Consider the following 15,985-nt stretch of genomic DNA (forward strand, 5'->3'; position numbering starts at 1 on the left):
CTAAATTTGTGCCCTTATGTCTTGTAAAATATTTTCAAATCCTGCATTAACGATTTGTATTGTATTTTCATACACAAATATATGTTTATCTCGAAATTTTTTTTAACTTGCAACATGGACTTTAAGGCTATAAAGTGGGGCAATTCCAACTTTGCAAGGACAGTCAGCGCTTCTGACTGATGGCCTGTAAGTACGTTTTCATATCTCATTCAGAACTCAGTACATTCAACCGTGAGTTTTGAGCAATGTAAAGTAGTGCTTGTTGTTTTTCGTTCTACGATCACAAATGCAGACATGGTGTTATGTTTACACGGTGCGACACAACGCATAAAAATATCTGTATGAGTCATTATAATCAGTAGTTATGTCCCCACTGGATGCAACAAATGCCTTGTTTATAATGGGTTTTATTGTCTCTATCTCGCACCGAGAAACGGCATCATAACATGGTAAGGAGCATAACATTTTCGTCACACGCTTGAGGTATTCAGCCAATCACAACGCACTGGACAGCTGGCCAATCAGAGAACACCTCGGTTTCTATCAACGATGAGTTTAGTAAAAATCAAAGCATTTCAGAAAGACGGGGCAGAGAGGAGCAACAATAATGTACAGAATGTGGAAAATAGTATGTTTTTTTAACCTCAAACTGCATTACACCAAATGTTCTTTTTAGCAACATCACATGATCCCTTTAAATGTGTTAAGATGCCATTTTGTGCCATCTGGCTAAGAGAAAAAAAAGCTGGTTAGGTAGGTTTTGATGCTGGAATGCTGGTTTTAGCTGGTTAATGCTGGTCTATAGCTGGTTTATGCTGGTCCTTTGCTGGTTTATGCTGGACCTTAGCTGGTCCTGTTGGAGAAGCAGCATAAACCAGCAAAGGACCAGCATAAACCAGCTAAGGACCTGCATAAACCAGCAAAAGACCATCTTAAACCAGCATACCAGCACCAAAACTTACCTAACCAGCATATGCTGTTTTTTCAACAGGGCACACCTCATCTTATCCATGTTTGACAGTTTATCCAATAAATAAATAAAAGGACAAACCGCCGACAACAATCACGACAGCGAGGTAACACTTGCATTCATAAATTAGTAAACAAACCTTTCATATTCAAATAATTAATGCTGCAATGATGACAATGAACAGCAACATCTTATGCAATGTGACCTTTGAAAGCCTTGTGACTCCAACTTCTGCACAATGTATGCAGCTGTAACAATTAAGTTGATTATAGCTGGTAGCTTGTTTTTCTTAAAAGTAAATGGCATAGCAGAGCCCCCGCACTGGAGTTCATGCATTATCTCCGAGCTCAAAGACAGCTCTTTTGTTCTTCGTGATGTTTGTTTATGTGTATCTCTGTAAGGGCGGTGAAAATGAATTTGTTTTTGTTAAATGAAATTGAGTTTCTTGCATCTTCGCTTCTCTGTTTCTTCTTTACTTCGTAGAGGCACGAATAATCACATGCTGTCAAATTTGTATTTCTCCATTTGTTTCTGACAACCTAGACAGACATGCGTAGCCTTCACCCGGGCTCACGCACACATGGTCGCAAACGATAAAAGAGCAACCATGTAATCTAGTAACAAGAAACGATAAAGGGACAGCGAGTATAAAAGAAAAACATTTCAATCAAATTAGAAACAGTCAATATCATTGCCAAAGTGGTTCTGAAATAGCCTTATGATAAAAAATATATGTAGTTGTTTCTGTTTCTTTGCCTTTGAGCTGCGAAAGAGGAAAGACGTAGAGAAAAATAAGAAACTAGATAGATACTGTACACAGAGGCAAAGACACAGGTGCTGTAATCCATTTAGCCTTTATTTTTTTCATCTCTAAGGTCTGAGGTACTGGAGCAATTATACCTTGGAGTTAGAAACCATCAACCCCTCTGGTTTCTCCTAATGAGAAAAATAGCAAAGGTGATGTGACACCCCTTTGGTGTTTGTCCACATGGCAAGAAAGAGCTTGTCTACTAAAATTACTGTTTAACATTATGAGTAACTTTTTAGCTCACTGTTGTGTAAATATGGACAGATGCTGTGGGTTTCTGCGTTTGTAGTGTGTACATATCAAGCTATATATTTTTTCCCTCTGCATGTGCTTAAAACCCTCTGAGGTTTACAGATCTATCTTTGACATATTTAGAAGAAATCCTCACATTTTAGGGCAAATAAGGATAAAATATTCATCCGTTACATACAGTCCATTACAGTTGATTATCAAATTGAATTGCAAATGAAACAACTAAAAACATTTACATTCGGTCACAGATACTTGATATCTGACTGGATATCTGCATGTTTTTATTTCCCCCTCTACTGTTTTTATAGAATAAAATATAACACACATTAAGCAACATGTGTTTGTATTAACACAATCACATGGCTCTCTCACATGCCACAAATAGCCCATAGCACACATTCATTATTCTACTCCCTGTGGCGAAATTATAATGTTTCCGCTTTTAATGTTATAGTTTAATAAATTTCACATTACGATATAGGTGCAAATCACGCCTCTTAATAATGTGGCCCCAGAAGGGGGCATGAAAATAATAACTACCAATAATCCTCCAAGAAAAAAATCTCTGAGCATGGATATTTATGACAGATTTTTGCATACTGCCTCGAAGCTCAAATCTGATTGGACAAAAGGGCCGTAGGTCACGTGTGAAATCCTAGGCCTAATAAACCAGATTAAATACCTTTTATTTATTTATATGTAGATTCCAGGAGCTTGTCAACAAATTTCTGGTGTTACTTGTCTGACAGCGGCCTTTGCATCCCAGAACAATTTGTTCACAAGCTTCACCTACAGTTTGAACACAAGCTCCGATTCTAGCTTTTCATTTTGTGACTGAATTTTGCACTGGTCAATATTCTTAAATTGAATATTGAAGGGAGTTAAACTGAGAAATGCAATCAAGCTCACTTTTGCCACCCAGAACTGACCCTCTTTTCATTATTTTCAGCCAAAGCACATTCTGCATGAATGATTTAGCCTCAGTTAATGAATTTTGGCTGAAACACTGTACATGATGAAAAATGAATGGGTCAGTTGAGGCTTCATTCATACTGATGTATAATGATCCGAGAACCTCACATTTACTTAGAGAGCAGAAAAGAACAATCACACCTTTGAACCATCAATCATCCATCATCAAAGAACACTGTGGGAACATAGTAAATATCAGATAACATATGGCAATTACAGTGTTAATAAACCGCAGCACAGATGAAGAGCTCTGAAAAGATGAGATGAGACATAGACAACAGTATAGCGACAACTCACATACAGTAGTAAACCACCATGAACGCCTCTAAATCCTTAATATCCCACTTACGATAATTGGGAAACCAGTATCATGATGGCTGTCAAAAAATCTCTGAAAAGTGCTTATGTATCTCTCAACTCTGAATTAAAAGCATGATCATATCAGCTTTCTAATATCGGCTTTAAATGACAAATTAACACCTCGCACAATAAACAAACTGAAAATCGCTAGTATCACTATACTCTTATGCAGAAAGCCACAAAAACACTTTTTTCTGTACTCTCTTTGTTCTTCATTTTTCAAATGGGATCCAGAAAGCACGTAGAAGAGCCATATGCAGCCACAATGGGCTCATAATGGCTGCCGTTGTACCATGACCCATTCGGCTTTTCTATGAAGGATAGAAAAATAAAAAGGATAGAAGAAAGGGGCTCTCAGTTTTATGATGCATCCCTGATACATCAAGAAGCCAATTGAGATGCAGAAAAACATAGCAAACGAACAGCACAAGAAGACAAAACCGTCTCCACATGTGAGAGAGGATGACAAGTTCGAGAAAAAACGCATGAAACTGACACATGCACAGTTAGAACAGTTTCACAACATTTTCTCGTTAATAATTTACAGTGTTTTGGCAGTAGACTTCAAAATGGCGGCTGGGCAGAGAGAGAGAGAGAAAGAGAGAATGCGAGAACATGCCGAGGCCGTGCGCATCTGCAGTTCCTCACATGCTCGTGTTTTCATGTTTGCCTTATTTTTACAAGTGACTGTCCTGACAGGTCCACGAGCTTCTGTTTTCCTTCACGAGTCCAGAAGAAACAGATGGTGTTTGTGAGAAACTTTGGGGTCCTCATGTTCCTCGAGAAGCTCCTTGGCTTCTAGTTCTCATGTTTGTGCCAAATGATGACATTTCGAGAAAAAGCAACCAAGACTTTTCCCCCACTGGAGTGGAGTGGCTCGGCTCCCCCTGTTGGCATGGAGGGTTACGGTACTCAGCAGGCAATCTCCTCTAGGGTGCCCAGGGTGGTCTGGAGGGGAACGCTGACTGTGTGGCTAATCGATTCCGAGTGGTTCACCACCGGATCACACGTACTCTGAGAAAACACACAGATGTTATCGTTCTTAAAGCTGCGCGCCTGGGGCACAACACAGTCATTGGGTTCGTGATATCTAAATAAATGATTTGAAGCTTAGCAGGCAGTTATTTTTTACCACATCCTCTCCATGACTCTCTTCCTCCTCCTCTCGGTTTAGCAGGTCCAGCAGTCTCTCCTTCACCACCTGCCAGCACACATCACAAACCACCATCTCATTCACTGCCAAATCAGGTCTCAAACTGCTGGCCTCAGAGCAGCTTTGTAGCTCTGCCAGCGCTGCGTTAATCAAATCAGCGACATGGGTTGCAGCCCAGGGCACTGACCACCGAGGGATCACAGGATCAGGAAACCACATAGGAACTGAAACGGGTGATTTGGCTTGGGAAAATCACACATTTTGGTCTTGCTTTCAGTTCAAAAAATGGCTCTGCAGATCCCCATGTTGGCAGAGAACAAATGGTCTCAGATGTCAAAGAAATGAACTTTGTTGGAAGTTGGAGCTAATGAAACAGCCTGAGAACTTTCAGAAATCAAATCAAACTGAACCTCTTGATGGTGATGTGAAACTTAGTGACTTAGTTGCTAGATTTTGTGACTTTTCAGACGCCTTTAAAGATTTTTTTTTCCCCCTCAAAAAAACAGCTAGTGACAAATTTAGTCACTCTTTGGACAAAGTTATCGGTATTGCCACACAAGGTCTTCTCTGTATCTGTCTGTTCAGTTAGTGGCTGAGAGCAGCAGCGCATTTAGTTAAAACACTGTAGATCAGGGCTGCTCAACCCTGCTCCTGGAGATCTACCTACCTGCAGATTTTTGTTCCAGCCCTGCTCCAACACAGCTGTCTGTAATTATCAAGTGCTACTTAAGAGATTAATTAGCTGGTTCAGGTGTGTTTCTTCTGGGTTGGAGCTGAACTTTGCAGGATAGTAGATCTCCAGGAACAGGGTTGGGCACCCTTGCTGATTTACATATTCTGTTGCTTCTAATCTGAGTGATCACTTTACATGTAAATATAGCCACAGCCATTGTCTTTATGTACATTTGATTTTGATGATGATTATAAATCAGGATTTTAGTGCGTATTAACAGCTTGGAAGGAAGAGCTGGTTGTGTAGTTTTAATGGACCATTTTCAGTCACTATTTCATATTCAATTCATCTCTAACAGAAGCAGAAAAATATACTGAAAGCAGTTTTATTGAGAATTTAGATGCATTAAATTATAGTATGTGAGCTTAGAGAGTAGTAGAAAGGCAAACAAATGTAAAAGCTTGATAGTAGGCAGAATACAAATGTGACGCAATAGTGTCATATATATGCTAATTAGTCTAGAACATGTATTTACTACTTTCTATTCAAAGTTGTTGGCAACAGTGGATGTCAAAGCCTGTTTGATAGCGGCAAGTGACTGACTGACTGACTGAGATCTTTGCTTGACTGTTTATATGGTTGTTATAGTGATTGTATAAAAATAAATTTTCTTTAATGACGTCTATTTATAATCACAACACCACAAAAGGTTCTTTTTTTTTTAGTTATAGCTGTTCATGAGTCCCTTGTTTGTCCTGAACAGTTAAACTGCCCACTGTTCTTCAGAAAAATCTTTTAGGTCCCACAAATTCTTTGGTTTTTCAGCATTTTTGTGTATTTGAACCCTTTCTAACAATGACTATGATTTTGAGATCCATCTTTTTCACATTGAGGACAACTGAGCGACAATATGCAAAAATTACAGAAAGTTCAGATGCTCACTGATGCTTCAGAAGGAAACACTATGCATTAAGAGCTTTTTAAAAACTTTTTGAATTTGAAGATCAGGGTAAATGCAACTTATTTTGTCTTCAGGGAAACATGTGAGTATCTTCTGTATCTTCTGTAGGGCAGTACTAAATGAAAAAAAGATATTTAGGCAAAATAGGCATTCTGTTCAAAAGTTTTCACCCCCAGCTTTTAATGCATGTTTTTTTCCTTCAGAAGCATCAGTGAGACTTTGAACCTTCTGTAATAGTTACATATGAGTCCCTCAGTTATCCTCAGTGTGAAAAGATGGATCTCAAAAGCACACAGTCATTGTTGGAAAGGGTTCAAATACACAGAAATGCTGAAAAACCAAAGAATTTGTGGGACCTGAAGAATTTTTCTGAAGAACAGCGGGCAGTTTAACTGTTCAGGACAAACAAGGGACTCATTAACAACAACAACAACAACAACAACAACAAAAAAGGGTAACAACACAGTATTATAAATCAAGTGTATGTAAACTTTTGAACCGGGTCATTTTTATAAATTCAACTGTTTTCTTTTGTGGACTATATGTAAACGTCTTTTATCTGAAATATCTTATTCAGGTCAGTACTAAATAAAAAATAACATGCATTTTGTATAATCCCTCTTTTTTGATCAAATAATTAACATTTTGCAGATTCTGCAAGGTGTATGTAAACTTTTGACTTCAACTGTATGTAACACTGCAAGTAACACTACTGCAAGTTCCTACTAGAACTACACTTTACGATATTGCCTTATGGTATTCACTATGACCATTATCACTTCTATGAGCAGCTTATTTATCATTGCATCTGGTTTTATTAGTGTAACTTTTTAGTCATGTAAAAACCCTTTTGGCAAGTCTGATCCTAATATGGTAAAGGCCTGTGTCATGAATATTTCTTAGTTCACATTACTGGGTTGCACTATGAGATTACCAAGAAATGTGAGGCTGACCTAATCAATATGCATGAGCTCTAGTATGACTCATAATACCACACACTTGGGAGAAGTGCCTTTGCCCTGGACCAGAGAAGGCTTAACATGCCCCGTGGACATTATTGAGTCTTGTAAATTTTTTAAAAATTGCTGGCTAATAGGACAGTTTTTAAGATGACCGTATTTTTAAAGCTAAAATCTCTTTGGGCATGTATAGCTCTCATGCATTTCCAATGAAGCTAAAAGCTTCAGTGTTTCTTTTATTTTCATGTGCTTTGTTCATAACTGCCAAAAGGCTTAAAACCCAGAGGCTTAAGCTTCACAAAATATATTTTTTAAAAAGTTATAAGATGAAATATGTCTATTTAACGCGATCTTGCATCAAAAATCCATTAAAACAAGACAGGACAGAATGCAAAATGACTATGTGTGTGTGTGCCCCCGAGGGTACGAGTGGTGTAAGGGCTTGTGTTGGCTGCTGTCCATAGAGCAAAGAGACCAGCAGCAATGCAGAATTAATGAAGGCTCATTATGATGAAACTCTCCATCAGAGTGTCATTCATTCTACACCAGAGACAGACTGAAGTTTTCAACAGCCATCACTGTGTCGGGGGGAATCTGTGTGTGTGTGTGTGTGTGTGTGTGTGTGTGTGTGTGTGTGTGTGTGTGTTTCTCTGAATTCATTTGCATTTTTCATGTCTGAGTGTGTTTATTACAGTGTGTATAGTGTCTCCTGTGCCTCTGAGTATGGACACTGAACAGCATGTTTGTGTGTCAGACAGGGTCCAGAATTAACACTCGACAAATGCCAAATGCACGCAAAAATTGGCTTTGGCGACTAAATATATAAGTTACTTGCCAATGGCTGGTAACTGGTAAAAATGAAAATCACATATGCATAATGTGTCTTGCCATAATAAAGATAAAATACAGTGGTGGCCAAAATGATTAGAACACTAGTATTTTCACCAGTTAAAAATGGTTTTAAGTCAGTTATTTCTATCCTTTGCTGTAGTGTGTCAGTAGGAAATATCAGTTTGCATTTCCAAACATTCATTATGCCATTAATTGTAATAATACAGTGAGATTTGTGTCTGCCAGTGCTCCACACAAAGATCTAATCTCATCATCATCCAGTTTGTCTGGAATGACATAAAGAAACAGAACAAACTGTGACAGACTAAATCCAGAAGAACATCGTGGCAACATCTTCAAGATGCTTCAAGAGACTTACCTGCAAAGTTACCTGAAAAACTATGCATAAGTGCACCTAAGGCAAAAGCTGCTTAAAATGCAAAAGATGGTCACACCAAATGCTGCTTTAATTTATTTAACAGAAGTTAATTGACAAAGAAATCTATTTATGTCCTTATTTTTGACAGCCTCCTCATTGTACAGCATTTTTACACAAGTGCCTAAAACTTTTAACAGTACTGTAGCTTTAGAGGTAGGTTTCTTGAAGCATCTTTGAGATGTTGCCACGATGTTCTTCTGGATTTAGTCTGTCCCAGTTTGTTCTGTTTCTTCATGTCATTTCAGACAGACTGGATGATGATGAGATCAGATCTTTGTGAGGAGCACTGGCTGTTGTCAGACTCCTTGTGCAAACTAATCTCACTGGATTATTATTATTAAATTAATGGCAAAATTAATGTTTGGAAATGTAAACTGATTCTGTTGACACACTTAGGCAAAAGATAGAAACAACTGACTGATGAAAATACTACTCTTCTAATAATTTTAGCCACCACTGTATTTAGAAAAAAAAAAGGTATGTTTTCTCAATTTACTTTGCAGTTCATTTTGGACCCTGTGTTTAGATGCTGACATACCTCATATGCATAATCAAATAGCTCCAGTATGGTCAGGATACTTGCACCGATAAACAAGCCCATCTGACCACCAATGTCACCTGCAAAATAAATATATTTATGACTTAGATGAACAGAAAGACAGAGAAAAGATGAAAGACACAGTGTTCATATGACAGTGTGCTGTGTTACCTAGTAGACCCGCCACCTCGTATGCTTTCTTCTGCTCTATGGTCTCATAGTTCAGAGCCTCAAAGAACACATCCAGAACTAGGATATTGTCCCTGCATCAACAGAACACAAAGAGTGATGTTTTGAAGTTATATTTCGATTCATGGCAAAACCAGAAAACAAGTTTCCTGCTAGAAGTAACTCATTTGTTCACACCAGCAGCAGCAAATATGTTGGCTGACACAGCCAAGTAGAAGATTTTTGATGTTTAATATTAAAAGGATAGTTTACCCAAAAATGAAAATTCTGTCAACTTTCAGAATAAAAATTTCCTCACCATTTACTCACCCCCCATGACATTCAAAAATATTCATGTCTTTCTTTCTTCAGTCGCAAATAAATACGTTTTTTTGAGGAAAACATTCCAGGATTTTTCTCCATATAGTGGACTTCAATAGTGCTCAACAGACTGAAGGTTAAAAATGTTGTTTCAATTCAGCTTCAAGCGGCTCTAACCGATCCCAGCCAAGGAATAAGGGTCTTATCTAGCAAAACGATTGGTCACTTTCTTAAAAAAAAAAATATTTATATACTTTTTAGCACAAATGCTTGTCTTGGCTTTGCAATGCAAACTCTGTGCACTCCAGTTCAAGACAGTTATGGTGTGTCAAAAAAACTCCCATCTCATTTTCTCTACATCACTGTTTTTTTGGTAAAGGGTGTTTGACACTCCTTGCACATGTTTTTGCACTTTGTAAACACTGGGTCGATACTTCTGCAGTGATGTAGGACAATTTTGAAGTTGGAGGAGAAAATTATTATTATTTTCTTTTAATTTTAATTTTTTTTTTTTTTACATACTCTTACTGTATTGAACTAGAGTGCACAGAGTACGCATGTGCATCACAGAGCTAGGCAAGACGAGCATTTAAGGTTAAAAAGTAAATAAATTGTAATTCTTTTAGAAAATAGATAATTTTGCTAGATAAGACCCTTATTCCTCGGCTGGGATTGGTTAGAGCTCTTTGAAGCTGCATTAATACTGCATATTTAACCTTCAATCTGTTGAGCACCATTGAAGTCCATTTTTATTTTGGAAGTGGAGTAATCCTTTAATTTCTTATGCTCATGTAGTCCCAAACCCCAAAATTAGTTAATCTTCTGAACACAAATTAAGATATTTTTGATTAAATCTGAGAACACAACTGACATGTTTAAGGCCCAGAAAGGTAGTAAGGACATCGTTGAAATAGTCCATGTGACACCAGTGGTTCAACCATAATTTTATGAAACAAATTTATGAAGCAAGTCAACAAAGAGAAGAAATTGCTGGATTATTTTTGTTTTCTTTGGACATAAAAAGTACTCTCGTAGCTTCATAACACTACGGTTGAACCACTGATATCACATGGACTATTTTATCGATGTCCTTACTACCTTTATAGGTCTTTAACGTGTCAGTTGTTGCTGTTTATGCAGGGTCATCTCTCAGATTTCATTAAAAACATCTTAATTTGTGTTCCGAAGATGAACGAAGGTTTTATGGAACAATAAGAGGGTAAGTAAAAAGAATAGAACCTCCAGTCAAAGAAATGTTTACCAATAATATATCAGTAACACTGCAGTTAGATCTAGTTATTTTAGTGTTCATGTGGCACCTGATAAGGATACAGTTTTTGCTTTTTCACAAACACACACACACACACACACACACACACACACACACACACACACACACACACACACACACACACACACACACACACACACACACACACACACACACACACACACACACACACACACACACACACGCACACCGTTCTGACAGCAATCTCAAGACTGGGCCAAAGGCAAATTGACTGTTATTGGATGTTAGTTGGTAAACACCAAGAAGGCTAACGTCCAAACCCTGACAACAATTACACTAGCATTATCTCAACCATTCATTATGCCTCTATTATGCTGCAGAGATGAATGATCTTGGCATGACCGATAATTTGCATGCATGTGTGCAGGAGTAAAAGTAAACAAGTTTTTTTCTAACATCATAAAATGAAGCAGACTAGAGAAGCTTATCTCTCTAGTGGGACACCAGAGTGATGATATGCTGTCTGCTTTATGCTGATTTAATTGACTCTACGCTTGAGCAACATCTGTGTGTGTGTGTGAGTGTGTGTGTGCATGTGAGAGAGTGAGAGAGAGTCAGTATTCCCAATAGCTTCACGTCTCAGACACATCAATCACAAGCTTATCGCTATGACGATGAACTAATGAATGGAGAGGATGTGATATCTGTCACTATATTGAAGAACAACTCCCTGAATCTTCCCGACACAAAGCAAAAGTGTTCTCAACTTGTCAGCTAAATGTCTAGAGGAGAAATAAACATGTCTGAGAGCCACATCAAATGTCCTGGCGTCCTAATGTTGCTTTTATTGTGGAGAAGCACATCTATAAACCAAGGCAGCATTTCAAACGCACATTAAGTAGGACAAAAACACACAGGGGAGTCTCTTTGACACAAGTAAAGCTTTCTTCCAAAATCCAGTGTCTATTCCCCTGATGTACAGAGTCACAACCAGGGTTGTGTGTCATTTGGAGTGGAACAGCAACATCAATTCAATTATAATTATTTCCTCATTTTGTAATTTTTTTGTAATTTTTTTTATTTGTGACCCTGGACCACAATTTGTAGCAAATAGCCAACAATATATTATATGGATCAAAACTATTGATTTTTCTTTAATGCCAAAATTATTAGGATATTAAGTAAAGATCATGTTCCATGAAGATATGTTGTACATTTTCTACCGTAAATATATCAAGACTTAATTTTTGATTAGTAATATGCATTGCTAAGAACTTCATTTGGACAACTTTAAAGGTGATTTTCTCAATATCTGGATTTTTTTTTTTGTACCCTCAGATTCCAGATTTTAAATAGTTGAATCTTGACTAAATACTGTCATATCCTAACCAGTGATGGGAATAATGGTGTTATAAATAAACAGCATTACTAAAGACATTACCTTTTTTTAGTAACAGGTAATCAAACAAATTACTTGTCCCCCAGTACAATGCTGTTAAAAAAATGTGGTGTTACAATAATAACAACATAAAAATTTCCATCGTTTGCCAACCAGAGGCAGAGTAGTGCGGGTAACAACAAATGCAAGTAATCTTACACTCTTAAAAATAAAGGTTCTTCACGATGCCATAGATTAACCTTTTTTTGTCTAAATGGTTCCATAAAGAACCTTTAACATCTGAAAAGTTTCTTTGTGGCAAAAGAAGTTTCTTCAGATTCTAAAAGGGTAAAAAAGAGATGTTTTTTTTAAAGAACCTTTGACTGAATGGTTCTTTGTAGAACCAAAAATGGTTCTTTTATGGCATCGCTGTGAAGAACCTTTTAAGGCACATTTATTTTTAAGAGTGTAGGCTACTCATCAGAATGATCTCCACTGGATCAAGCTGCGCATCGCATCGAGTTGTGTTCTTCTTCTGAGGTAAATTCTGGCTTATTCCTCTCACGTCTTCTTCCAAAAACGAAAATTAGCTGGGATAAACTTCATAAACTTTCACGCTTGTTTACAGAGGTGATGTGGGCGTTTACCTACATGTTCGTGCATCTCACATGGATGTTTAAAATTTGAGAAGTGAAGCCGCTCGTGGCCGTGATTACATTAGAGATGCGTTTAGACGGGAAAAACTGGAGCTTGCTTTGATATCATACAGATTACTTTATCAATGTTTTTTTTTTTATGACATGACTTACTTCATTTAAAAGTAGATATTTAAAGCTTTCTATACATATATTTATCATGTCTGTGAGGCAGGTATTTGCTGAGATTCAGGTTGTTTTATTTACGTGTCTGTGAAGAGAGGTGACAGAGACTGAGACAGCAGAGAAGCGCACCCTATGCATTTTAATTACTTTACAAAAGCACATTATTTTGTTGTTATTATGACCATACACAAATAAAAGTAGACCCTTTGCTGTTTCAAACGACACTGTATTTTTATCTATACAATCAAAAATGATTGAGTATTTTTAGTTCTATTCGCAGTGTTGCCGCAGGATGTTTTTCATGTTTTTCAGCGATAACATGATATTTAGCCCCTGGAAGGTGTCTCTTACATTGTACCACAAAAACATTAAAATAGTGTAGATAAGTGTAAAATAGTTACTTTCCCTGGTAATTAGTTACTTTTATAATGATGTAACTCAGTTACTAAGTCAGTTACTATTTGTGAGAAGTAACTAGTAACTTTAACTAATTACTTTTTTAAATTAACATGCCCAACACTGATCCTAACAAATTATATGTCAATGGAAAGCTTATTTATTCAGCTTTCAGATGATATATAAAATTACTACTACTAATAATAATAACTAGTTTTACTAATAAACATGTTACCAAACACCATATTGTGTTTTTTTCAGAAGCATTACCAGAAGTTTGGGGTCAGTAGGATTTTGTTTTTAAATAAGAAATGAAAACGGGAATGAATGTTAAGATATATTAAAACATAAAACAGTTATTTTATTATTAGTTTATAATAATATGTCAATACTATTACTACTATACTACTTTTACTGATTTTACTGTATTTTTAATCAAATATTTACAAGACTTCTTTCAAAAAATCTTACTGATTTTAAACTTTTGAAATATTTTTGAATTATTAGTCTTACTAAATTCTTTTGTTCTGTGACCTTGAAGTGCAATTAATTAAATTCCTCCTGTCATTGCAATGTAACATCCTGTGGTTCATGTCCTTGTGAATAAAAGTCAATTCTTAATTTCCAAATTTTCAATCCTAATAACACACAGCTCATCCCTGCTAGAAATGTGCTGGCTTGTGATCATTAACAAGCTCTGTATCTCTGTGATCTTGATATGAGGTGGAACATTAACTGGCAATTCTGCAAATTGGTGGCAGTAATGAGGTAAAGTTAAAACCTGTGAAAGGTATTACAAGGACGACAATTAAAAAGTTTGGAATGTAGTGAAAAAGTTGACACATACATTAAAAAAATACTTCAGGGACCTTTTGAATACTGAATTCAAAGCTGTTTTGATGTGTTTGAGGGGAAACTGGCTTTTACCAGGGATGTGGGGTGCAAACTCACGTGATGTACTTCTCTGACCGGTTGAACTTCTTCTCCAGGTAGCGTGCAGAGGTTTTACTGGGGATCTTGACCATGGAAAGCTCTTTGTTGTATCGAGTCATGTTACAGGGGCTCCTGCAGATGCAGTTTGTGCCTTCAACAGCTGACAGAGCAGCTACGGAAAGCATAAAAGGGTAGAGAAGAGAGGAAACAGAAAAGAGAAAAAGAAAATGAGGAAAGACAGGAAAGGGTACAGAGAAGAAAGGGAGAATATATGTCAGTTCTCTCTGCAAGAGGCAATCATGGGTTCTATATGACTATTCTATATATGATCTATTGTAGAACAACTGACAATGTAAAGAACATGAGGTCGTCTTATACTTCTCTGCAAACAGAGGGTCTTTTCAATGTCTTCCCATACACACATACCAACCCACACACAAGTACACACTGATTGGAGTATAATTCAACTTTTGGCCTTGTCAGAACACTTTCAAATCACTGCTGTCAACTCTTGACGGCTTGGAAAAATATTATGTGTTGCACTTTTGATTACCTTTATAGAGAAACTGCAAGCATTCTGATAAAAAGTACCATGAATCTGATAAACCGCAAGGATCATTATTTGTCAAAGTGCTTTCTAACATTTCAGAGAAACAACAAAAAGACAGAGTGATTGACAGATGAAATGCATCTACTGTAAACATATTTATCTTGAGTAAACTTGCTGAGATTCAACTTTCAGGAAATGTTAAAGAGACTCTAAGTGAAGAGCCTTCAACGCATCCTGGGATATGTACAGGATAGCAATTGAAATGCCAATTATAGTTTGAAACTGTCGAAAATTAATGAGGGCTTGTGGCATAAATGCTGCAAAAATCAACAAAAATGCCCCATAAATTCTAGACAAAGGGGCAAAAAATGCCCCTGCACAATTAAATAATGTATTACGGCTGTCCCGATTAAAATGAAATGTGAAAATGAACGAGAAGTGTCAATTTGTGGAATTACATTTAGCTTAGATCGAGTTTAGATTTGTCCACACTGCATCAGATTGCGTTTTGTGCAGAGTTGAGCCTTTTAACCAATCAAACGCGTTTCTGTTGAACTTAGGAATTCATTGGCCAATCAGAGGCACTTAGATTAGTCAGCACTGAAAACAGCAGAGCTTTGTCGAGTGCGGACGCTTGCAAATTCCCTCACCATAAACATAACAGTGCAGATATGATGTTAATAAAAGATTAATTTCTTAGCTTCAGTGATTATAACAGGAGTTTTTGCACAACTTGTGCTAAACTTGGCTAACGTCATGGACCAACATGTCTGTCTATGAAGCCATAATGTGATGTGCCTAAAACAAAACAAAAACTTTTTTATTGTTTTCTATATCTATATTAATAATCATTATTACAATATAAAGAGCAATAATATACAATAATGCTTTTAATCATAATATTGCATCACTATGAGCTCATTTTTTAAATGTATAATTTAGATAAAATTTTAAACAGTCTATTGTTATTGACAACAGTTTAAAATATTGATATTGAAGTAACTGGGTAAGTTTAAGTATTTGACATTAAAGACAACATAGTATGGTGATTACAATAATAAGGTGATTATGAAAATTGCCCTCATGAATGTAAAAAATGCCCCTGGAAATCAATTCCAGATTAATTTCTGACCCTGGTTTGGAACCAAATCTAAAGCATCCTAATGGGATCAAATAAGAATTCTCTAGGAATCAACTTAAGCCCCTTCTGGATATAAAGAAATTGCTACAGGACTTTTAGCTTCGTATCT

General features: G+C 36.8%; 1 protein-coding gene across 2 annotated transcripts in view; it reads right to left on the reverse strand.

The window, feature by feature from the left end:
* Positions 1-1,808: 1,808 nt before the first annotated feature.
* asic2 (acid-sensing (proton-gated) ion channel 2) overlaps positions 1,809-15,985 on the reverse strand; it is a 505,439-nt gene continuing 491,262 nt past the window's right edge. For both annotated transcript variants that reach the window (XM_073839200.1, XM_073839193.1), the window contains 5 exons: positions 14,204-14,357; positions 9,088-9,179; positions 8,917-8,996; positions 4,495-4,563; positions 1,809-4,376 (listed from right to left, as the gene is read on the reverse strand). In XM_073839200.1, coding sequence (XP_073695301.1) covers positions 4,275-4,376; positions 4,495-4,563; positions 8,917-8,996; positions 9,088-9,179; positions 14,204-14,357 — 497 coding nt within the window. In that variant the 3' untranslated portion in view covers positions 1,809-4,274. The remainder of the gene's footprint in view (positions 4,377-4,494; positions 4,564-8,916; positions 8,997-9,087; positions 9,180-14,203; positions 14,358-15,985) is intronic.

Source organism: Garra rufa, chromosome 1 (genome assembly GCF_049309525.1).
Source record: "Garra rufa chromosome 1, GarRuf1.0, whole genome shotgun sequence".
Taxonomy (NCBI): Eukaryota; Metazoa; Chordata; class Actinopteri; order Cypriniformes; family Cyprinidae; genus Garra; species Garra rufa.